The sequence below is a fragment of the Osmia lignaria genome, chromosome 5, assembly GCF_051020975.1.
Source record: "Osmia lignaria lignaria isolate PbOS001 chromosome 5, iyOsmLign1, whole genome shotgun sequence".
Taxonomy (NCBI): Eukaryota; Metazoa; Arthropoda; class Insecta; order Hymenoptera; family Megachilidae; genus Osmia; species Osmia lignaria.
The window spans coordinates 4,169,733-4,196,248 of NC_135036.1; the positions used below are offsets into that span (position 1 = coordinate 4,169,733).

The window sequence follows — 26,516 nt, forward strand, 5'->3', positions numbered from 1 at the left end:
AAATGTATTGTTTTCGACAATGCCAAAGTGAGAATAAAGGACAAGGAATCTAGAAACGTGATTATCGAATCGCATAGGATGAAAACCCTTTTCGTCATGCGCGCCGATGTGGTAAATCCAGAAAACAACAGAGTAATCAAGTTGCACTCTACGGTCGTGCACAATCTGGATGTCTGGCATAAAAGATTTGGCCATGTGAGTAGCCAAAGTATCCAAGCACTTGCTAAAAAGGACTTCGTTCGAGGCCTTGAAGACGCTAAATTGGAGTCGCCAGGTTGTTGCGCAGGAAAATCCAGTAAAGCACCGTGCAAAAGGCTGCAAAGTAAGCAGTCAACTAAAATTTTAGAATTAATACACTCGGATGTGTGCGGGCCATTCCCGGTTAAGTTTAGAGGCGGCTCTGTATATTTTATGACGCTAATAGATGATTATTCGCGAAAAATAGAGGTGTGTTTCCTGAAATCAAAGAGTGAAGTCGTCGACTGTATTAAACGATTTATCAAAAGGGTCGAGCGTGAAAAAGATGCTAAAGTTAAACGCTTCCGTACGGACAACGGACTTGAATATTGCAACAAAGAGTTAAGAAATTTCTTTGAAGAGCTCGGAATTAAGCACGAAAGGAGCTGTGTCGAGACTCCGCAGATGAACGGCGTAGCTGAGCGGGCAAATCGCATGCTGATGGATTTGGCTAGATCGATGTTGATGTCCGCGAAGCTTCCTCCGAAATTTTGGGGAGAAGCTGTAAACACTGCCGCGTATGTTAGAAATAGAGTAGTGCATACAAACGTGAAAGATGGAGTCCCTGAAGGAATTTGGATAGGGCGGGCACCGAGCGTGAAACATTTGAAGGTTTTCGGTTGCCTAGCGTATGCCTATCTAATTACTCAAGGAAGGAAGAAGTTGGACGCGAAAGCCCAAGAATGTATATTTGTCGGATATGCGGGTCAAATTAGGGGTTACAGACTGTGGAACCCAAACAATCAAGATATTATTTTTACAAAGCACGTACGATTTGACGAGAATAAAATCGGTTATGACTGTATCTATGGCAAGAGGTGTAAACAGAAATACCAAGCCTGAAATTTAATACAAATACTGAAAGTTGCAGGTCTGAAATCGAAGAAGAAGAGTCAAATGAAGGGTGGCCATCCCAGACGGAAACAGACCAAATAGAAAAGGGTGAGTTCCCACATGTAGATCCGGTAAACACGGAAGATCCAGATAAAGAAGATAAGAAGATAGTGGGAGAGCCTCACCAAAGTGTAGCAGGAAAAAGAGGCGTTGGACGGCTAAGAAAGAGGCCTCCACCGAATCCTTACGGATGCAAGGTCAAACAGAAGGAAAATGTAGAAGTCAATTTTACAGAAATAATTGAACCTAAGAATCTCGATGAAGCACTTGCCTTGTCGCACTCCAGCGAATGGAGGAAAGCTATACAAGAAGAGATAGATAATTTGGTTAAGCACAAAACGTGGATGGAAGTTGACCTGCCACCAGGCAAGAATTGCATTGGATGCAAATAGGTTTTTAAAATAAAAATTGACGCTGATGGTAGAATTGCTCGTTACCGAGCAAGACTAGTTGCACGGGGCTTCACTCAAAAGAAAGGTGAAGATTACGAAGAGACATATGCCCCCGTGGCCAAGTTCGCCATTGTTAGAATATTGTTAGCGATGGCAACCATTTTTGGCTGGGTGACCCGGCACATCGATGTAAAGTGTGCTTACCTGAATGGGAGACTGAATGAAGATCTGTACATGAAATTTTATATGAAAATAAAGATGGAAGGTAGCAAAGCTATTATTGGAATGATGAATTTAATGACTATTTAGTAAGAATGGGATTCCAAACATTTAGCGTCGTCAAATTGTGTATACCGATTAGATTTTTACACCTTTTTGGTGGTGTATGCAGATGATGTAGTCATGTTCTCCAGAAGCCAAGAAACTTTAGATAAAATAACAGAAATGTTACGAAGCCAGTATGAAATCAAGGATCTTGGAGAGGTTTCCCATTTTCTGAGAGTAAAGATTCAACGTAATGTCCAAGGTGAAATACTATTAAGTCAACGGGTTTATATTTTGCAAATGCTACGGCGTTTTGAAATGGAGGAATTCCGACCTGTAGCGACACCGATGTCCAAGAGCGATTCGCCGGATAATGAAGAAGAGAAACATGCAATGATGCAGATCCCATACAGGGAGTTAATGGGATCACTGATATACCTCACACAGTGCACTAGACCCGATATTGCTTACACCGTTGCTGAGTTATAACAATTTTGTGAAAATCCAGGACGCATTCATTGGACAGCCGCAAAACGAGTCCTGAGATATTTGAACGGTACCAAAGATTATGGCTTAAATTACAGAAAGGGAGAGCCTTTTATTTTGTTTCAGACAGACGCAAATTGGGCTGGCGATGCAGACGATAGGCGTTCTTATAGCGGGATGTTGACAATTATTGGAGACAACATTGTGGATTGGAGGTCTACAAAGTAAAAGTCCACATCCGCATCTACTATGGAGGCGGAGTACATCGCCATGTCATAGGCTGCGAGAGAGGCCAAATAGATGAAAATGTTCATTACGGAAATGCAGTTGGAACAGCACCTCAAGACGCCACATATCGTGCTATGTGATAATCGAGCGGCGATAGACTTCTCTAAAAACCATATAGAGCGTTCGAGAACAAAACATATAAACATTTGTTATCATATAGGGCGAGACGCGATGAACGAAGATATTATTGTTCCAAAAATATGTTACTACTGATGATAATCTCGCGGATATTTTTACTAAGGCATTATATAGAGTAAAGCATAATAATTGTGTTCATGAATTGAAGTTGGATTCAGAGAGCCTGGAGCGCAAAGTGGGAGATTGATGGATGTTGCGCCCCAGCCTTCTTCATTTATAATTGCCCGCCTTAGTGTATTTTTTTTGAGTTTCGCGGGGCGCCGACTGGCGTCGCCTATTGTAACCTATGCTGGGCCCGTTCATAGGGCTACTTACCCATTGTTCTTCTAGATACGCCATGTTGCGCCGGTAGAGAAAGCGTAGTGACAGTTTTATGTTTTATCTTACCTTTTGTATTATGAGTTACGTATTACAGTTCTTATATTCATTTATCCTTTTTTTTCATTATTATATTAAAATATATATAAATAAAGACTTCATCAAATAATACTATAATCAGAATTACAGTTTATTGTGTAAGAAACCTATTATATTATATTTTCCAGTCTTTTAGGAAAAAGGTCAATCATTGTATATAATTGGGGTCAATAATTGTACTAACGTTACCTTATTAATGACTATGGTATGAACCAGTTTGAGATAAAAAACAAAATGGGAATGTTTGATGCAAGTTTAATTGAAAAGTATTTTAAAAAATGGTGAATTTTACACATAAAAGTGTAAATAAAAAAACGTGTTCAAAATTTCACCATAACTAATTCAATGAATAATCAACTTCAAAAGCAAGTTCCTTATCTTTTAATGAGTAAGTCCCCATGAGAGGTTAGGTTAGGTTTTATTCTAGGCTAGGTATTAGGCTAGGTATTCTAGCCTATCCCTAACATACCCTAATATTAAATAAATTACTCAAATTCAAGAAATAACAATTCTAGGCAAAATTCTAAGGAATAAAAATTTTAATTCATGGAATTTCAATAAATAAATAATTCTATAAGGAAAATCGTGAAGGTGGCGAATTCAGTTACCAATTCAATAGAATTAATTTGCTGAGAATCTTATAGAGCTCTCGAGGAACATTTCATGAATCCTGCGAAGACAAAAAGTCCTGATGAGCAGCGTAGCAGGTGTCGGGCACATGTTTACGATGAAAAAAAAAGGGCTAAGAGAGCGTGACGAGAGAGGGAAAGACGATTCGAAACACGCGCAGACTACACATTCATGATGCGACGAGTGCAAATAAAGTGCACGCGTGAATGGCTCGGCATGGGGTCTACGCCCTGTAAGCGCAATATTTTCGCCAGCCGCATGTGTTTAGAAACAGGAAGAACGTTCTTGGAACTATCTGGCCACCTGACCTCTCTTCATTCATGGCTGTGAGCCGCTGATTCTTCGTGCAAGATAAACGTGACCCTTTGATCGTTGAAGAATTTTCAAACAATGGTGAATAATTTTCTTTTATTGCGTTCACTGAATAATATCGATGGAACATACGGATGAATTTTTAACTTCGGATGGATTTGAATATGGCGGAAAAATGTGAAAATTTGAATATGGCGGTAAAATATGGAAATTTGAATATGGTAAGAAAATGTGAAAATTACAATATGGCGGAAAATGTGGAAATTTTAATATGCTAGAAAATTGTTGAATATGGCGGGAAAATGCGGAAATTTGAATATACCAGGAAAATATGGAAATTTAAATATGCTAGGAAAATGTGAAAATTTGAATAAGGCGGGAAAATTTGAAAATGACCAAAATACAAAAGGCACGAAAATCGTTAAAAAAATTGTAATAAAGATTGATTTGACCTTCTGCGCGGTTCTAAAACTTTTGTCACGCGTGTCTCAACTTAAGTACGAAAGAAAAGAAGGATTGTTCGAGGTGGATCGTCACGATGGTTTCCGACACGTCGTCGAAGCGATCCGCTCCGCGATTAAATCTACTCCTCGACGCTTTTTCTCGACTGCCCTGCAATAATATCAACACGGGAACAAACCTGTTCGATAGCCGTGATGCGGGTAAGCTCGTCGAGGAGGCCGGCCAGCCCGTAGCCGCTTTTCCCAGTCCAATCGAGACCGTGAAGGGCCGCCGCGACGCTCGCCGCCGCGATCATGCTAGGCGTGTACATCGAGAATTTGTACTCTGTAAAAGAAAAAGAAATTTCACCGTTACCTTATGATTTGTTAGATAAATCTCCGAGAGCTATCGTAAGATCATAAATCTTTTGATATAGGTATCAAGCTACCGTTCGTGGTACTGATAGGAAAATATTGTAAAATTATTATTTAGAACACTTACAATTATCAAAGATAATCTTATCAATTTTTAATGTTATCGTATCAAATGGCTGATTTTGCAATATAAAAAATCTGATTTAATTCGACGTAGTAGTATAATTAAGGGAAGTTAGAAAGGTGAATTTGCCACCCTTCTAGCAATTTATCATTTCATGTATTCAAATAAAGTCTCTAAACATATCCCCATTTCCATAGCCGGATAGTTCCAATTCCTAGCTAACTCCTCGTACGTCATAATTCACAGGATAATTTTCTATGATGCTCTCTAAAATTCCGAACGCATCGGACAAGAATCCTGAATAATATCCATCCGGAATATGAACGAGTGGTTCTCGTTAAGAATACCAAAGGATCTCAAAGCGCCGACCATTATTTTGAACGGTCTAGTTTGATCCTGCCGCTAGAAGGAATAAGAAGAAAGCAGGCCCTCTCGGGCGAATCCCAGACGGAAAAGACGTTGGCCCCATTGGCGTACAAGTGGAGGTCAGGGTGGGCTCTTGCAAAATCTTAATAGAATCAAATATTAGCTTGGAAAAATAGCTGTGTAAGTGAATTCTCTTTCATACGGATTTTCACCCTTTAGGAAAGGATAGGGTAGGATGGCGAATGTTATGTTTTGCTTCTTTTCAACAATGGTAAGGTAGATATTAACTAAAACAATAAAAGTTAAAATAAAATAAAAATTTCGTAACTGTAGCTTGCAATATATTCATATCATACATTAGTAAGTAGAAACTTTAATAAAGGTAATTTTAGCCTTTATATGAGTGCAGAATTAATGTATTATTTTTAAAAGAACAGTGTAAAGTTTGGAGAATGAAAATATGAAATAGAAAATTACATTAAAATTGGGGCTCTCTCCATGGTCCGCCGCCTACCGGAATAAAAGACGAACTTGCCATTTTTCCCGAATAATTGTTTTGCCTTACAATTAATGTATTTCAGAGTTATCGCGATACTGTAAAATTATATTAAAAGATCAAATAATCGATGTGTCCAGGATGTGGTGAATTATATACAGATTCAAAGGAGTGGATACAGTGTTAAAAGTGATAAAAATAGTGGCATCGATCTTGCACATCCTACCGAGGAACTAAATTATTCAAATGTCAAGATTGTATTTGCTAAATCGACATAATCAACTTACTCCAGTATGATCGCCATCTTACAATTATCGAGACTTACAATCGAGACTTACAAATTAGTTTTCCATCTTATACCAAAGACAACTATAAACTACTTCTTTTATGTACATAATTTTGTTATTATAACATGTAAGATTATTATAATAAAATACCCTTTTGTTTTTTTATAAGAAGTAAAATAGTTAGGATAACATATACAGTCGTTGATCCCTACACAATGATTAACCATTTTCTTAAAGGAGTGAGAAATATAATATTGAAGAAAGCTCTAAAACAGCAGACCATGGAGAGAGCCACCATTCTAATTTAATTTTGTATCTCATGTTATTTTCGTTTTCTAAATTTCACACCCTCCCTTAAAAAATTATTCTTCTAGCTTTCTTTACATTTTTAGGAAATGGTCAATCATTATTAACGATAAGAGTCAATAACTGTATTCGTTAGTCTATACTTATTTTCGTTCAGGATATCCATTTTACTCTATGTAATACCAATTCCAAGAATTTTTCCAGCAATATAGCCTAGTTTACCGAATTGCCAGCTTTAAACTTTGGCTGTTTCCAAATGGTTCCACCAAAATTGAAAACTCAGGTTCGGAATATAACCTAAATTGACTACAAAAAACCGATTAAAGTTGGTTTCAGAGCTGGATGTCTTACCGTTTTCGAAATATCGTGCTAAGGTTAGGTTAGGTTCTGTGTATGCGCAGTATCGGATAGCGCATGCGCAGTATTGAATAGCGCATGCGCACTACTGAATAGCACATACATAGACCCAGAATTGTACAAAAATTTCTTACCACGATATCTCAAAAACGGTAAGACATCCAGCTCTGAAACCAACTTTAATCGGTTTCTTGTAGTCAATTCAGGTTATATATCGAACTTGAGTTCTCAATTTTGGTGGGGCCATTCGAAAACTTATCTGAAACTTTTAGTAAAATCAGAAGACCTCTCACCGTAAAAAATTCAACTTACGCCAATGGTTGAACCCGAGATTGAAATCCGCTAATAAAGAAGCCGCCAGGTAGATGTATCCGAGAAAAAGGATTCGAGCCTCGAAATAAGATTTACAACGTTGAAAAGCATGGCCTTCGGTAGGACCGAACGACGTCCAAAGATTACCGACAGCAAACACCTATCCGTGCCACCACTTCCTTTGTTATGCTTTGGGTTTGAGCGTGAAAGCTTTTGTCACCTACTCGTGCAAGCAAGTAAGGGGTCACCAACGTCCAGAAACCGGACAGGCCAACAATTAAGCTGGACTATCTGTTTTAGAGGTCGATTTCGGCTTACTACAATCGCAGACACCTATTTTAACGGTACTCGCGTTAGAGAGGCCCCCCTTGTAACCAAAAAACTGCGAACCAAGACTTTCTAATGCCTTTGTTCGCAACGAGACGCGATGTTCCCGTTTCTTAGACACGCGGATGTGGTCATTTTTCCTCGAGCTGACAGGATGGATAAAGTTGTTACGAAAGATTGCTCTGCTCTTTTCTTTCTTTCTTTTGAATTCTATAAAAGTTCAATCACGCGATATCGCGTGCTCAATCTTAAAGGGAAACCATCGTGGCTGTTGAATATCAGGGCCGGCTTTGAGTTTTTAGGGGTGCGAGGCGAGCTCCGACAAAAGGCCCCTTTACATATATGACATAAAAAAAGTACCGCAAATAAAATTTATAAAATTAACATTAAAGTTTGTATAACTAATTAAGATTTGCATTTACATCGATTAATATTCAAGTAAACATTACTCTTCTTGTATTCTTAGATGCAAAGTCGTCTTATGGTGGCCCTGGACCTTGGGGAGCCCTAGGCCGCCTAATCTGCCTAGGCCCAGGACCGGCCCTGCTGAATATTAAGGCTTTTTCTCAGGAATTTCTTTTGGCAAAATTAAATATTTACTTCTGACAGCCCATAGTGTCTTCGGAAAGTACATTTCTTAAACGGCTTTTTCTAAAAATTTGACATAAAAATATCGATTATTGTAATCGTAGTAATAATATCGATGTATGTGGGCTTAAAAAATTTGTGGACAACGGGCGGACGTGTAATTATTTTACTGGAAGATATGAAATGAAAAATCATGCAATTTGTTTAACTATAAGGCAGTGGCTTCAGTTTTTGAAACCTGAGAACAATTATTTACTCCCCCATGATAATCTCATATATTTTATTCAAACATCCTGCATTCACACTTCTTATTGTTTTAGACTAAATATTCTTTGATTACACGGCTAAAATATTGACGAAAAGCATTTACCGTTCATATTATAAATTTTATTGTAACCACAATAACAAAGGAATTTTGAATAAACTTTTATTTTGATCATTACGCTGCATCAATTAAAACCTCTGTAACTTTTTTGTTTTTGCAAATTTTACCTTATCTTAAGAATTGATTCTAGACATTATAAGCAGTAAAAATAGAATAAACAAAAATTTTGATTTTCTCAATCCATTACAGTAATTTTTCCCTTAAACATTTTGGCATAAAGCGACTGACTCACTTCTCCCCTTTACAATTTACAATGAACGCGTTATAGTTATTCATCCCTTATGGAAAATAAAATTTATTAAACTCACAATACTTTTGAAACGTCCTGTATACTCCAACGCGTGGTCGAGCCGCGTTTCTGGTTGGATTTTTCTCAAACGCGGACACTATTCATTCATGGAAAGATGGGAACAGGTTTACGGACAACCAAAACGTCCGATGGACAAGGTGAAATTCAACGGGTATACCGGCCGTAATAAAGCCATTAAGAATGGAATTCCACGAAGGCGCTTTTAAATTTGCACAGAGAGGGTGAGGTGAACCATCTTTGTGCAGCTGGCTTCTGTTCTTTCGATTGTGAATTACAATTTGAAAATAAGGAGGTAGGATCACCTCCATTTCATTAATTCAGTTTTTTTTATAATCGCAATTTCTTCCTTTGCCATAAAACTAATGGAAATCTGAATTTCTGAGAAATAAAAATATAGGCGAGTAGCTTCATTTTTAATTTCTTTTTTTTTAGGAGAAATAAAAGTTTGCTAATTGCTTTATTGGGAATTAGTGAATTTTCAACTTACCAAAGAAAAAAAAATAATTTTCCTTGTATTTAAAAAGTAGAAATCCAATTTTTAACATGGTTCTAGAATTGAATCCTTTTTTTCTTGCAAGATTTTGATAACACTTTAAGGTAATGCGAGGTCTCCTCTTGCTTTCTTTTGGTTTCACTCTTCTTCTTGATGAACTTCCTGTTCTCATATTCCACTTTTTCCCCTGCAGCCTTCTCTTTCTTGATCGTGATTCTTTTACCCTGTACGTCTTCCTTTTTTCATCCATTCTGGGGCTTCCTTTGATTTTGGCGCTTCGGTTATGTTCACTTGATGGCTGTTTGTTAAGCTCCTCTCTTCTTTTCCTACCTTCCTTTTCTTCTTTTCTTTCCCGTCGCTTCTGCTTTTCTTTCATACCTCTTATGGATTTCTTTTCTCCTCATTCTTTCCCCATAGTGGTTCTTCCTGTTTCTGTAGTATTTATGCTTTTCAAATCCTTTTTCTTGTCGCGTCTCGTACCACCTCCAGGGTGCATCCTAATTATAAATATTTCAAAAAGACTACGTGCCACGTCAACGATTGTCACATTCAAAGAGATACACTATTATGAAACTAACTATGGAAACATAGAAAGCTTTTCTTTTCATTTTCTTAGAACTTTTCAATTTCACTAATATTGAAGTTAACAATACATAATAACAATATTTTACAACAAATCTTGTACATTAACGTTGCTTAATTTTCTTCATTTAAACTCAGATTAATTATTTGGAGCAAAGTTCATCTAAAGATCTCATTTCAAGTAAAATCTTAATATGCATTCTGTTCTTGCACTCAACCCTTTGGATGGCGGACCATGTAGAGAGCTTCTGTTTTAATTTAATCTTGTATTTCTTATTATCTTCATTTTCTAAATTTTACACTGTTCTTTTAAAATTATTGTCTTAATATATAAAACTCTTTCGTCAAAAAATGATACATTTAACTTTAGGTTAATATTTTAAGAGTTAGGGTTAACAAATAATGGCTAAGTAATGATAACATTATACTACTATTGGCAATAACAATTTTTCTTTTCTAAAATAAAAATAAAAACTAAATCTTCTTTGAATTTTTAAGTATTATTACCGGAAGAAATTAATTTTAGGAAAGGAACCAAATATTCCTTATTTTACCCAATTTCTCTTTGATCTTTATAGATATGCAATAAACGGTGTCCGATAAATTCATCAAAGTAACGATGCTCGTTGAAAGATTGAAAAACAAAATATTATCAGGCGGGCAACATAAGGGCGTGGAAACGAAAAAGTCGAAGGAGTTCAGAGACCTTCCGCGATTCAAGGAAGCGGTTGGAATTCGTGGCGCCGTTTGCTTCTCTTTTCGTCGCTGAAAAAGAAGGTCAAACAAGTGGAACCGGGCTTCGTCGACTACCTAGTTTGGCTCGTGAGAAACAATCATCCTCCTCTGGTTCGCAATCTAGCCTCTTCTCTTTCTCGAAGCTGACGGACCACCGAGAGCCAACCAGACGACGAAGGACGATGGTCCTTGCTTTTTGCCCTCGTCACTTGTAATAACAACCGACCGGCAACGACCAGAAGGGGATTTAAACGTGTCTCGCGATCTCGTCGTGACCGATGCGACGCCTCCCCTTTCTTCCTCTTCTTTTTCACCGTGGTACGTCTCATCAGTTACTTTTTGATTCAGCGCTTTTCCAAGCCGTCTCTTTCAACAGCTCTGTTTTCGGAACGCATCGATGATGGCTCGACGATTTTGATAATTGTTCTTCGACATCTTGTTCCCTTACCTCTTCCGTTCCTCTTTTTACTCGCCTGCTTCTTGCTACAGGGTGAAATGCTTTCTGTTTCGTGGGAGAAGATATTCGCGACACTGGAATTGAACTGAAGTTCTTTCTTTTTTATCATCTTGTAAATTTTGGCTGTTTCCGAATGGTTCCACCAAAATTGAGAACTCAGGTTCGGTATATAACCTAAATTGACTACAAGAAACCGATTAAAGTTGGTTTCAGAGCTGGATGTCTTACCGTTTTCGAAATATCGTGCTAAGGTTAAGTTAGGTTCTGTGTATGCGCAGTATCGAATAGCATATGTTCAGTATCGAATAGCGCATGCGCAGTACTGAATAGCGCATGCGCAGTACTGAATAGCGAGTGCGCAGTACTGAATAGCGAATGCGCGGTACTGAATAGCGCGTGCGCAGTACTGAATAGCGCGTGCGCAGTACTGAATAACGCATGCGCAGTATTGAATAGCGTATGCTCAGTATCGAATAGCGCATACGTACTCCCAAAATTGTACCAAAATTTCTTACCACGATATCTCAAAAACGGTAAGACATCCAGCTCTGAAATTAACTTTAATCGGTTTCTTGTGGTCAATTTAGGTTATATACTGAACCTGAGTTCTCAGTTTTGGGGGGTCATTCGAAAACTTATCTTAAACTTTATACATATTTTTATAAATTTGCCAAGTGTTAACAATTTAATGATTGTTAAATAAAAAATTAATTTTTTATTATTTTTAAATTTATTTTATTATATTATGTTAATTTATTTTATTATTGTTTTATTTATTTCATCATATTTTAATTTATTATTATTTAACCCTTTTATTTTATCCATTCTATGTATTTACGTCCTTGCACTTTCGTCGTATCATTCTGCTATCAATAGTCTTGCAATGTGCATGACCCATTAAACGTAGAAGCAAAAAAATGCACGCACATATACATAGAATCGATTGAAAGCAGTTACGTGATGGTTTCCGTCGAGTGCATTATACGATGCACCGGCATATTCATTAACGCCTGAGTTAACGATGCACGTTACCGATTGTTTACGACGCCGCGCCGCCGTGGCACGGTTCTAACGAGACTGACAATGAACAGCAACGCGTAAGAAGCACATTTTTTAAGCGTGTCGCATTTTCTACGCGTTGCGTGACATGTCATTATCATTTCTAATAAGCGACGAAGACATTCCAAATCGTTGTTTTTCCCCCTGGCTTTAATTTTCAGATACCATGCGATAACACTTTTTCTAACTAAATTGTAATTTAAATTAATCTTCCCCAAGAGAAATAATGCACCGAGTTCCCAACTTCTCCCCTCGGAGTCCTGGGAGAAAATGACAGTGATGGGGAGATGGTCCTAGTATATAGGTTCCAGGACTTCCCCACCCCTCGTGTTAAAATTTTTGCGCGGGAAAATTTGAATGGACATTTATCTATTATTCATATTTCTCAATATTAAATGTTATAATACTTAATGATTAAAAATGATATTATTTTTGTTTCTAAATTACTTTTAATATTAATATCGTATTTTGAGAATTCCTACTTCCACTATATCGCCATTTTCTTTTAAGAGTGTACCGAGGTAAGGAAATAATTGTAAATTAAAAAGTAAAGCAAATTTACCTAAAGAAATTAATAAGATATAAAAACTTAAGCATCAATTAAGTGCTTTGACAATAGGTACTTTCGAAAATTCAACAATTGAAGTTAATTAATTCGGCCTGGTAACGATTGATATGTAATGCGAACAGTGTTATCGTTTCTTTGAAATAGAACACAGATAGAAAATGCACTATTCTACGTTGTGACCTTTCTTGTTAATTATTCTTATCATGTCTATGACTATTACAATATCATGAAAATGATGACTGTAGGCGCCGAGAAGCTTGAAAACTTGTTAGAACGATTTCCTGTGCAAAAGTAGAACGAATCGTAATTGTTTTTTCAATGAGTTTGACTCGTTACGATACTTTACATTCAATACAATAAACTTATTTGATCTTTATTTTGTAATTTAAATTCGTTCATACTTAGGACTGAATTTTCATTAAAATTTCATCCTATTTAGTGATCACTTTCTTTTTTTCTTTAAACAAAAAGATTTTAAATTTTCAATAAAATCATAGAACATGTGGTGGAAAATTTGAAATTTTGTAATTAAGATTCAGACTTCTAAGAAATCTTTTACGTTGCTGATCCACAAATAGTATGGTAAGGTTACTCTATCTATTTTTACGCGAAATCTACAACGCAGAAAATTTTGGCATAGTAAAATATACCATTTCCATTTTAGCGTATCGCTCACAGAGAGTGCTTTTTAAACTTCTGCAAAGTTTATCTTGTAAATTCTTTTTCTATAAAATCACTACATTTAATTTTTTCAAAATCCAGCAAAGGGTAAAAGAAAGTACAGTAGATTCTTATTATATTGCCACTGAGGGGGTTGTAGGGTGGAAAATTTATCGAGCTTCCAAGCTTTCATTTAAAGAGGGGAGGGAGATAGAAACGTATCACCTTCATGGACTATAAGGGTCATGACAAGTTATATTGTCATGGTCATGGCAATGGTTATAGAGTCACGGTAATATAACGAGAGTCATGGTAATATTACGTGAGTGGTGGCGATATAACGAAAGTCTACTGTACTGCAACATTTATTATACCCAAAAAATCAAGTGAAAAATTCTGAAAAAAGAAAAGAGTATGCAGGGTGTATTTTCTGAAGAATAAACTGCATTGGCCCAGGTAAATCGTTCGCCATCATTTACCTTGGTTCCCTTGAATTTTCCATGGTGTAGCGTGCACACATACGCATGCACGCATGTCCCACATACATAAATACATATGCAGCTCGGTAATCCTGATCGTTTCTCACCTCTGGCGCTGAGGGCGATGAAGGTCTGCGCGTGCCTCCTGACCATCACCGGGTCCCAGCTACCTGGCACGGGCAGTCTGCTCAGGATATGCATCAGGAAGTCACCTGGTGTCACCGCGGATAATTCCCATTTCAGCTTCGAGACGACCAGTTGTTCCCACCTCTGCAACAGCCGTATGATAGAAAGCGATTAGGATTCTTTCTCTCAAAAACAGGCACGTGAATAAACAACCGAATATTTCTAACGTCGATTAATTAACCCTTAAAACACCCGACATTGGCTTTCTCAGGAAAAATGATGCTCCGCGTTCCCACCCTTCCTCGCAGGCGCTTCCAAGGGCAACGACCATGTTGGGAAGGAAGCCCCATATACATATATGTATAGCCCTGTGATTCCCCACCACTTGCATGCAAACGTTTACACGGGCAAATTTAAATTGTATAATACAATTTAATTCCTTATTCGTACTTTTCAATTACAAATTAAAAATTATATTATTTTCTTGCTAAATTACTGTTAATATTAAGGATGTGCGGGTACCCGATATTACGGGCTCGGGCGCGCTCGGGCGGGTGTCCGATACTTGCGTGCAATCGGGTAGCCCGACTATTTCGGGTTCGGACGGGCACAGTCGGGCAAATTCGGACGAGCTCCCGTAGGCCGCGGCCCGCGACCCAACTCTCATGTAAGTACTTGTTAATACTTGCAATAAGCATGTGCAAAATCTGTTTTATGTGGAATTTTGGAATAAGATAATTTTTATGTGGAAAAATAATATTTGTAACGAATTTCATTCCATGTCACCTGAATGTTCATTTTAAACAAAATAGATTTTGAACATGCTTATTGCAAGCATTAATGATCGTTGGGTCGCGTGTCGCGGCCCGCGGGAGCTCGTCCGTATCAGCCCGACTGTACCCGACTGAACCCGAAATAGTCGGGCTACCCGACTACACGCATATATCGGACGCTCGCCCGAGCCCGCCCGAGCCCGCCCGAGCCCGCCCGATGTTTTCCGAACCGACCGCGACCCGACTAGTCAGGAACCCGACACAGTAGTCGGGCCGCACATCCCTAGTTAACATTAATATTTTCTCTACAGAAACTTAATTTACTTGATCTGAGAAACTAGAGTCTAGTCACGTTTCCATATATACAGATTTATAATTAAGAAAATTTCTATTCGTAATAGAAGGTGTCGAATTTGAAAGGTTAACAAACTTCTTTGTCACCGTTTAACCCTTTCATTGCCGCGGGCCGATGTGTTATTTGAACGATGGCACTGTTATAGACCAATGGGCCGATCTAGCAGTTTTTGCGAATACCAACTATTTAGAGTTGTCAGTAAAAGGGTTAATGATCCTAATTCATTAAATGCTGTCTTTATTTGCCGAGCGGACGCGACGAAAGCCACGTCACACGGTTTCGTAAGAGACTTCCCGAACCGTGAGTATCGTAGCCACCGAATTCAATGGACTTTTAATCAAGCCGAAGGACGCGTAGTACTCCACGTAGTATAGCCGCCGTGTAATTTCACGGTCGAGAGAAAACGAGGGTACTACGACGTACTCGAGCGAGCAGCGCATCCGCGAGACAGAAAGGAAGCAGAAAGCGTACGTGTAGTATACGCTTACTACGATCGAGCGATACACGCGGAGGAAACGAGCGTGTACGGCATCGGGGAAACATGCTAAGTTAAATGGACCTTCCTTAGTTAACCGGGAATATTTAATGCGTAAACTGAGCACCGTGTATATACGAATAGTATGAAAAATATTATATGGGGTACACGACGTGAAGATACACATTCGGTGCACGGGTATGTGAACTTAATAATATCAGGTGTTGGGAATCGTTCTTATATGGGAAAAAGGCTTTCATGTGACGAAAGTGTAAATAGTTTTTCTATAGAATTATTGGTTAGTTAACCGGGTAATTAATCTCGACTATTTTATTGGATAAATCAAGGTCGGAGAAGACGACAGGAAGCTAATCTAAATTAGAAACTAACTACTCTAGCTGAAGAGAACTAAGCTAAGCTAAGTTAGACTAGCTTTTCTAGCTGAGGAGAACTAAGCTAAGCTAATTCAAAGGCTAGCTATTCTAGCTGATAAGTTGGGTTGGGTTAGGTTAGGTTAGGTTATTTTCTGGATTCGAAATTATCGGTAAATTTTTGAAAAATTGTGATTTTTTAAAATGGCCATAACTTTATAACGCCACGTGATATCGACCTCGGGACACTTCCCATCGTCTTCTCCGACCTTGATTTATCCGATAAAATAGTCGAGATCAATTACCCGGAAAACTGCAATCCAACCGAATTATTTATTAAAATTCAATTGTATAAGTCTTGTAGTAATAATGGGCCAAGTAAAATTAGAAAATAAATTGGAATAGGATAACGTTTTTTAACCCTTGGATGGCGGACCAGGGAGAGAGCTCCAATTCTAATTAAATTCTGTATTTCATATTATTTTCATTTTTTAAATTTTACACCGTCCCTTTAAAAATTATTCTGCTAGTATATGAAATTGTTTTGTTTAATAATTATACATTTAATTTTAGATTAATATCCTTATTTGGGTCACGATTGACCCCAGCTCCGCTGTCCAAGGGTTAAATAATGAAATACAATTTTCTTCCGTAGCTCGAATATTTTTTGTTCTGGGTAGAATTATAGTTTATTACGTAAGAAATGAATTATTTTATATTTTTTACTTTTTTAACAAAAGGGTCAATCACTAAAAGTGCGTCATTGCACTTGCAGTATTACTTTTATTTCCTACTAAAATTTTAGTAGGAAAATTTCAAAATCAAATATTTCTATAAAATATATTAAATTCTTTTGAATAAATAAATTAAATAATTATATTTCATATTAACCCTGTTCCACATAATCACCATAATTTCATTAATCCAATATGATTAAAGCTAAATTTAAAATTCAACTGTACTAAATTTGTTACAATTAAATTGTAAGTTACGCCACAAATATGATTCAATATTATGAGCCAAGGATTTGAAAAACGAAATTGGAGGCAAGTGTATAATTAAAGTTCCAAGGATCTGTCTCGCTCTCTCTTTCTTTCACATCTTCGAGGGGTATCGCTTTCCTTCTGGTCTCACCTCCTCGATTGACCTCTTATCCTTGAAGAGGTGGAGCTTCATACTCGAGTGCGTGCGTATACGCTCGTAAAGCGACTCGTAGTGCTGCTGAATGAAACAAAGACGACCACGCGCAAGTGGTATAGGCGTGATTTTTACGCGGCCGTAAGTCGTTTCTCGAGTGATGTCAGAGTCGATATTTGCAGCGTAACAGGACGATGCAACAAGAAAATTATTTACGATAACGAAGCTTCCGATCTTTTCTTTTTAATTATATTTGAAAATAAAAATATTATTATTTTGATTTAAAAACCAGAAAAATCCAAAAATTCTACAAAAGCATTCTAATACTTATTCCGAACAATCTGAAACAGTAACAGGGCAGGAAACGATGTTTTCTTTTTCTTCCAAGGAGAAAACACGATCGTTAAGTTTCTTAACGCGTGAAATTTGCTAAAACGAAAAAAAGGTTCCCCTTTATGAAAAACGTGCGCGCACTTATCACGGTCAAAGCTTCTGGTGTTGATTTAAATAAAAAATTACCGGTCTATGTAGCGTCGGGTCGATAAAGCATCGCAAAGAACAAGCTCGAAGCGCGTAATATCTCGTCGATGGTCGTATAAACTCGTCGTGGAATGCGTGACGGTGCAACGACGCGAATACGCGGGGCTGGCTACGCACGACACGGTACGATGCGTACGCAAGCGTAAACGTAACGATTCCGCGATCGAGGCCAACGATCCGCCTCAGGGATACGCCGTTTTACTATTTATACACGGTAAACCATTAACTGTTACCATTTTCTAAATTTAACTTTATGTACTTTTTACAGTAGACTCTCGTTATGGGGTAAGTTTGATAGAAATGGAGCACCTTTTTTAAAATGTCTGTAAATTTAATATTTTAGAAATAATAAATATGTAGTGGATAATTTTTTTTATAATATATAATTAGCATAAGACGATGTCTTTATAAATAGCTGCAAAATAAAATAAAATACATTTCTGAGCTATGGTCCATCTCACCCTTACTATTATGGGTGAGAAGGACCATATTTATAAAAGTTACTGTAATAATTTTATGAAACAAAGAAAGTTACATATATTATTATAATTAATAAATATTTTTTTTTCACAATGGTTTTAAATTTTTTGCATCCCACCTGAAATCAGGGACTGTAAACGAAAATTCAAATGAAATTTAAATAATGTCAATTATACTAACGATAAGATACTTTGAGTGCAAGAGAGAGATAGATTATTTATTTGTGGCATTGTGGTTGTTTTAACCATCAGGCGACGGACCATGGAGAGAGCCCCAATTTAATTTGACTTTCTATTTCATATTATTTTCATTTCTAAATTTTACACTGTTCCCTTAGAAATTATCTTTCCAATATATGAAATACTTATCTAAAAATTAGGTATTTTTCGTTTTGTAAGTTTCGGCCATGATTGACCCAAATGTTATTAAAACTTAATTTATGAAAATTGCGCATTCGTCTACACAAACAACAAAGTGATCCTATTTTTTCGAGCTTGATAACAAAATTTAGGTCCCTACCAGAAATCAAAATGTGGATTTTTATTAAAATTTACTAAAATTGAAAAATTAAATTTATAGATACGCTCAATAAATAATATCGGCCGATGGAGTGTCTGATAAATACTTAAAAAAATCTATATCACAGTTTCAAGCATACTGATGCTGCCCTTCCATCATCATAATCAACGAAGATGATAGACTTCTATCACCCCCCTAAATGACAGCTTAGAAGTTTGAAAAATTCACCTCTCCCGATCGCGGCAATATAACGAATACGGTTAATAATAATACACCGTGTACAGAAAACAAGTTGGCCCCCGTTGCGGTTTTCTGGATTGTCGAGAATCGGGTGGGTCTGCGTAGACGAGCCAGTAAGACAAGTCGGCTCTCGCTCGCTCGCTCAGCCTCTTTATTATTTCCTCTTGAAATATCTGGTATCCGTGATGCACATCGTAAGAGGCCGTGTGTTAAATGATGCAACGACGGGGCGGTTGCACTTGTGCGTTTGCATTTTTCCGCGACGAGCCGGCTTAGTCGGCTAGCGAGTTCTCACGAGAGACGAGAGGACGAGTTCGTGGTCCGCTTGGAATGCTTAGAGGGCCAGTCTTCAGCCCCCTCCTGCCCCCGTTTCGATTAAACGGAATCGAATCGACGCGGTCGATGCTGCGCGCCGCGATGCGAACCGACGTGTTCGCGGTCGTCATCGTTTCTCTGAAATTCGAACTGACTAACGCGGCTCTACTTCGACAGAGGGGTGTTTATCATCTTCAACCCTTACTATCGCTACGTATCAATTTTACTGGAAATTTAACCCTTTGGATTTCCAAATATACTTCTTCTCTGCTTCATTATTAATTGAAGATTTAATTGTTATTGTTATTATATTTTCGCGCCATTTTTCAGATACACAGAAGCGCGGGAAAATATTCAAATTTAAAATAGTAATTAAGAAAGCATAATACCAGAACCACTGAATTAAGGGAGTTGTAAGTACACGGTAAGGGGTCGAAAAAAGCGATTTTTTTTAAACGTATTTCGATAGATACACAGTCCAATTTTTTAGAACGAAATTCGAAGAATTGACGGCGATACAGTGAATCAACTTTTTATTTTCAAGTACTAGCAATCAAAACGACTGTTTTTGACCTCGTTGACACCGAATAAAAGAATCTAACAATCCAATCGATGTCGACAATCTTGCATTTTATAAAAAAAATTTTTAATTTAATTTTATTTAACTTTTATCATACGAGAAATTAATAAAATTTCTAAGTATTTTTTCATATGTTCGCTATTTTGTTATTTTTCATCATGTTTTAATTTCCCTATTCAGGATTGACTAAAGTGTAAATGAAGAGTATTTGGACCGAGTGACAGTTTTTCTGAATGAGGGTGCATGCGTGACGGGGGTGATATTGGGAGCAAAAGTCGCCAGGTGGCAAGAGTGTGTGAATGCGTGTATAAATCAGTGATCGAATATGACCGTGGTAAGTGAGTATAAAAGACAATAGCGAAGTGAGACTGTTAGACTGTAAGGGCGAATGTCAAAGAGCGAGTGCCAGGAACGAAATATACAAATGTTGGCAAAATGTTGTTCAGAATCACCCCAGCTACCACCACTTCAAGGGACCAACGGTAGTTCTGGGACACCCTTAAATAATATTCCCTATATTAGTTTCAGATAAAGTGTACGGCCAATTTGTTGTTAACACCACAACATTTTATTAGAGGTGGTTATTTCAAAATTGTGTACAAAAAACAATTAAAAACATTTTTTATATCAGATAATTGATGTATTATAAAATAGGAAATTTTATTTAAAAAAAATAGACAAAGTACCTATATTTTTCAATCCGTTACTCTGTACGACCTCTTTAATTTGTATATATAATAAGATTAAAAATAATACTTAACCCTTTGCTCTCTAATACCGAGTCACACTCATCACAAGTTCCAGTTCAAATGTGTCAAAATTGAATTTTGAGTTAAATTCTAATTATAATTTGCTCATTAAGAATTGTTGAATGGCATATATTTCAATTTTCTTTATTTGTTTTAAAATGCAAGCAATGAACAGTTAGCTCTGATTGACACACCTAATAAAAAAATCATAGCAGAAGGGGTTACAATAAATAATATTCGATCGTTCGAATAAATCGTTACTGAAAATGGAGCAGCTCTCATAAATAAATCGATCGAGTGAATATCACCGAAGGGCCAACATCATTTTATTGCCATTAAATCAGACTTCCTGTTAGCTTTCTACCGTGCTCGATACGCGTTATCGACCACGAAATCGAAACAGAGAAAGTCGATATCAGACTGGTAAAAAGAAGGAAGAAGAAGAGGTGCGCTGCGAGACGTGGAACATTCGAGCACAACGGGCATAACCATATCTACAGGTGCGAAGCTATAGGTGTTTGTAATAACTGTGTAAAGTAGTAACAGTAGCGTAACATCGAGTACAAGTGCCATACGTCGGATAAACGGTCGGACGATAAAATCATCCTCGATCGAATAATAAATTCAGTCTTACAAAAATTTGCAAAGCAACGAAAAGCTATGGAATATAAATTGGATATTTTGTTTTTACAAAATGTCATTTTAGTATTCGTGTGAAAATGTACGAAAGGATTTCTAGCGGTTTACGAAGCCTCTTAAATCTGTAGTAGGATATGAATTTTCTACTTAATCTTAGAATAAGGACACGCATCGAGCATATTATCCGTTGACTAAGCGCGCAAGTTACAGCTGGTAATAATTCAAGTATAGATGGAGCAGAGAAAAAAAAAGGGTGACCAGGAAGAGGAGAAGGTTGTCGTTTCAAAAATCTTGCAGACTGGTTCGGACCGGTTGACAAAGTGAGAATACAAGTGCTGATTACTAACGTCCGGAATGCATGCATTCCAATGCGAAGACAGCTTGTGTGAAAAATTGTTATCACTGGCTATAAAAATTCTTCCCAGTAATTGGAACTTTTAGTGGCAAAGGAAAATTCTAATTTTAGAAACGTGCGATTTATAATGTTAAAGTATACACTGAATTACATTTTGTTTCATATAAAATTATTTATTAGCATTCGATAATTAATATAATTTTTCATCAATACAGTTGCTTTTTAAGAAGAGAAAATTTAGTTAGCAATTTAATAATTGTAACGATTTTATTTTCACAGTATTCCATTATTATTATTATTCATAATTTCAAGTATCTGATAGGAATACTACTAATTGGTCAAAAATTCCTAATAAGGGTGGTTGACTGTACATATTTGGATCCCAATTAAGCCACACTTTCCAAAAAGAGGATAAAATTTAGAAAATGAAACTAATATGAATTACAAAATTAAATTCAACTTGGGGCTCCCTCCAGGGTACGCAATTCAAAAGCTAAGGGCAATATAATAAATGTATCGAAATGAATGAAATCGAGGAATATTAACAAACACTAAAAATATCGAAGTAATTACAAAACTAATAAACATATCTAGACCCTAGGGCCAGAGTGTATCAAGTCACTTTTCAAATTTTAAAGCAGAGCAAATCAAAGGTGCGAAAGCCTTATAATTTTGAAACTATTAGAGAGATGTACATAATTTTCTTAACGCAGATAAAGAATCTATCGTTTTATTGTTTAAAGGTGAAATCGTGTACTGGACATTGTTGGTTTTGAAATAATAAATAAATTGGGGTTGATACTGTCTGGCTGTGACGATGGATTTCAGTGACTTAACATCAACATGTTTTGACTCAATACTGTCTGCTTCCAATTTCGCATTTCCTCTTGATCAATGTAGATTTAATAACAATATCATTATTACTATATCTATACCGCAGTTCACCAGAGTCCATAACTGCGAAAAGACCAGTTTTCGTTCTTCGCGCATCTCCAGTGCGCATCTTCGCCCTGATTGGCGATACTCCCAAACGAAGTGGAAAGCGATTGGCGGAGAGCTCGCTGCGTTCCCCCACCATCTTCCAACCTGCGCGTCGCAGTTATGGACTCTGGTGAACTGCGGTATACATTAGATATGATGTAATATACATTTAATAATAATATCATTATACTATACCTACATGAGATATAATATAATATACCTTTAACAATAATATCATTATTATTATGTGATTTCATATTATAAACCTGAATACAGTGTTATACGACTCTGACTTATCTTTTGAAGCAGGCATCAAGTCCAAAATTATTATAACTTAACACTGGACTTAAAATTGCTTGCTTCTAATAATTTAATATTATTTTTAAACTATTATATTAAAAGTTAAACGACTTAGAATAAAATAATTTTTACTATCAGGAAGAGTGAAAAATTTGATACAGAAAACGTAAAATGTCATTTTTTCAAAAAAATAGACAACATATTTTGGCTATAAGGTCCAGATATTGGCTATTTCCTGTATCTGATTATTCTGAGAAATAAATTTAAATGTTCCACGTCATTTTCTTGGAAGAACACAATTTTGAATGACATTAACATGCCAATCTGTGAACGAAGCATTATCTTTAGGCAGGTTTTCCCTATAACACACTGCTCCATATGGTTACCAGATAAAAGTCAGACAATTCATGGTTTTACCACGAATATATAAATAAATGGTTGTCTCTAAATATAAAACAAATTTCCATCCAGTTCCAACCCGATCAATAACTATAAAAATTTATAAAAATCTAGATTTGCATGAATTCATTTCGTTATTATTTTATTTCCAACTAATCGTAAAGATTCCCAAGCATTGCCATTTAAATCCACCAATCACTTATAATTATATAGTTTTCTATATTTTAATCCTTACGGTATCTCCGGTTACGTATGATCGAAATAAAATCCAACGAAGATGGAATCGACTGAAACTAGTCGATTTTCAAACAAGTTACTCCTGATTTAAAAAGAAAAAAGGAACAGAAGACTGGAACAGGGGCACGTTGACAACTTGATACGCCACTGGGTATTCATGGTATTGCGGTAGTACATACGTATCGTGTGTACGCGTACTCCGCGTAGACATACACGCAGTACGCACGCACGTATGACGCAACGGGTGTGCATACCTGATCCACGTGCAATTTAACCCTCTGCGGTCTCGTCTGGTACGAGCCGACACCGTATTTTACCATTATCGCCTCCGGATCGAATTTAATAAACAACGGAACTGCGAACAATTGCATTCATTTAACCCATTAAATGCATAGCGTTGCACTTGCATTCTTTATGCAGTGGACTCTCGTTACATAGCCATGTGAGCAATTTGATGTTCACATGGATTTTAAAGTATACTAGTGCCACCCTTTGAAGGAAATGATAAATTTCCTTTCCCCACTCTTCAAAGGAATTTGGAAATTGATAAATTTTCGAAAGCGGCAATATAACGAGAGCCTACTGTATTACTGACGGTGAAAGTGGATGCCACAAATTAAATTTTTTTATTTTTATATTTGTTTTCTAAATTATTCTACCCAGCATTCATCATCCGAGGATTGAATAAATTCTCAATGATGCTGATAATTAATTGCACTAGTTTTTCACGAACGGTATACGATTATGTTTAAGAAAACGAGTACCATCTGATGACAGAATTGAAGCTCGTGTGAATGCCAGAGACACAGGATTAATTACTTGGACACATGTTGCGCCATGGAGATAAGAGATCGTGCGAAATCGGATAACACTTGGTGATAGTGGAACAGCGTACTAATTACAGTAATTTGTTATAATTACAGATGCACGTGATACATCGTTTCCAAGAATGACAAATTTTCTCACATCCAGATGACGATCGAATAGAATCAGTGCGACAGCTGGTGCATTATAAAATATTGCATTATAAAATACTTAGTAGTTATAAATTACTCAAAACCTAGTTATATTTGTTAATTTTATGAACTTTTCAAATGGAATCACGTTAGGAAAGAAATGGAGAAATATAAGGGATAAGGAACTGCAAGGTTGGTTGCAATTTTCGCCAACGAAAGAGAGCCCAAATTCTAGACAGACCGAGGAACCAGGACGAAAACGGCCAACAAGAGTAACGGACAATAGCTTTTCTTGAGAGAAGAAACGCGGAGGGTTACGTCCCTGCCATTACCTGGCCAGTTCCGAGAAACGGGGGTCCGATTTATCTGGTTCGCAATGAGGAATCGATAGGAGGTGGCCTGCAACGAAAAGGTAGACGCCGAAACGTACAATGTGTCCCAGAAAACAGGTATCATCCTCGGGATGATTTCACAAATTCATAAAATTAATTAGAACTTCGTTTCAATTTCCTCTGAATTTGCAATTTTATTAAAAAAACAAAAATTGGAATTATCTTAGAATTTTGTTAGATTTAAAAAAAATCTAGTCTAGTTTGCCTATGGAGAAAATTACAATATTCTATAATTTTTATCTGATTTTCTCGAATCACCCTGTATTATGCAGGCAATAAACTGCAAATGTACATACGTTAGCAAAGATAGTAGATTAGATAACGAAAGATGGATTATCTGTGGAAAGGTAATTCCTTGTAGAAACGTAGAATATTTTTCCCAACAGGGTCCATAAATCTTGGGCAATGATTTATTGCACTTTATGCAACACGCACTTAGGCTATCTGTGATACAACACTATGAACAAACACTAACAATGAATACAAATTTCCAGGGTACATTTCACCCCCCGAATGGAATTTTTCTTCTATGCGTATCGGCTCACCCGGTGGATGAAACGGGCGAAGGAAGAGACCGAGAGAAAGTGAGAAGAAAAGATAGAAAAGGAGCCGGCGGGAATAGAAGCGGTGGACGAGGAAAGAGGGAAGAATGATGCAGGATCGAAGGGCGGCGCCTGTGAGCAAGGTGTTTACCATTCCGGCCAAAAATAAAATACAAAGGCCAGGGAGAGCTCCTTCTCTCAGCGTAACCGGCAACAAAAAGCAGAATCACCGTCCGCGCATTCCTTGCTCTCCATGGGCGTAAGGCATTCCACCCGGGGAAAGGAAGGACCCTCGAGTAACAGTCGAGAGACGAAACGGTGCTCGAGGGGTCGTTTTCTGGTACCTCTAGTAGCCATCTATGGCCGCGCCAGTACGATGGCCAACACTACTTCCAGGAACCGTCTCTTCTGCAGGACATCTGCTCCGATTACAGGAGAATACGTCAGGTCCTTTTTCGCGCGTAACAGACCCCTTCCTTCTATCCTTGCACCGGTGCAATAGCCATCGATTCCGTGTGAAATATGGACACGATGGGTTGATGAAATTTTTCAGATTCAATTTTAAATTTTAAATTCCATTTTTCTTTTTACATTGACATTATTGAATTCCTTGGGGATCATTGGTGACATCGCAAATTAGATATAGGGGAAGATGGGGTAAAGAATGCTATTTTTTTTTTAATAAAAAATAAAACAGGATAATGTATACAGATCCATCTATAGAATAATTAACCCTTTCCTTAAAAGAATAAGTTTGTTTCGTGAGTGGGGGAAAACCGTTCCTAGGGGCAAGATTGTGAACCCCTTTACCGGCGGTACATGAGCAGTCCTAACTGGTGTTACCGAAGAGAAGTTAAGGAAAAATTTATATGTAGAAGAGAAGAAAAATCCTTAAAAGAGTAAGAAATGTAATATAAAACGTTTTTCAACCCTCGGACGGCGGACCATGGAGAGACCCCCAAGACGGCGTGGCGGACCATGGAGAGAGCCACAATTCTAATTTAATTCTGTACATGATTTTGTTGCTTCTACATATTGAATATTTTCTTTTTATATAAGAAATAAAACAGTTATTCTTATTTTCGCCTAGAGTATCCACCTTACCCCGTCTACCCTTACTCAAAGATGTAAAATAGATAAATTGTTTACATTCGACGGTAATTTATTAAAGATCTACCCTAGGTGTATTTCACCTTGTTCGAGTAAATTTAAATTGAAAAGGAAATTTTTAATACGCATATTTATATGCATATTTACTTAGGACATTGAAAGGAGGCTCTGTAGTTCCTGG

General features: G+C 37.1%; 1 protein-coding gene across 2 annotated transcripts in view; it reads right to left on the minus strand.

The window, feature by feature from the left end:
* The window catches only part of CycD (cyclin D), a 69,838-nt gene that overhangs the window by 7,958 nt on the left and 35,364 nt on the right, over window positions 1-26,516 (minus strand). Inside the window, exons 3-4 of one of the 2 annotated variants that reach the window (XM_034331956.2) lie at window positions 13,872-14,034; window positions 4,699-4,844 (exon numbers count right to left, since the gene is read on the minus strand). In XM_034331956.2, coding sequence (XP_034187847.1) covers window positions 4,699-4,844; window positions 13,872-14,034 — 309 coding nt within the window. The remainder of the gene's footprint in view (window positions 1-4,698; window positions 4,845-13,871; window positions 14,035-26,516) is intronic. The other variant, XM_034331954.2, reaches the window with a different exon arrangement.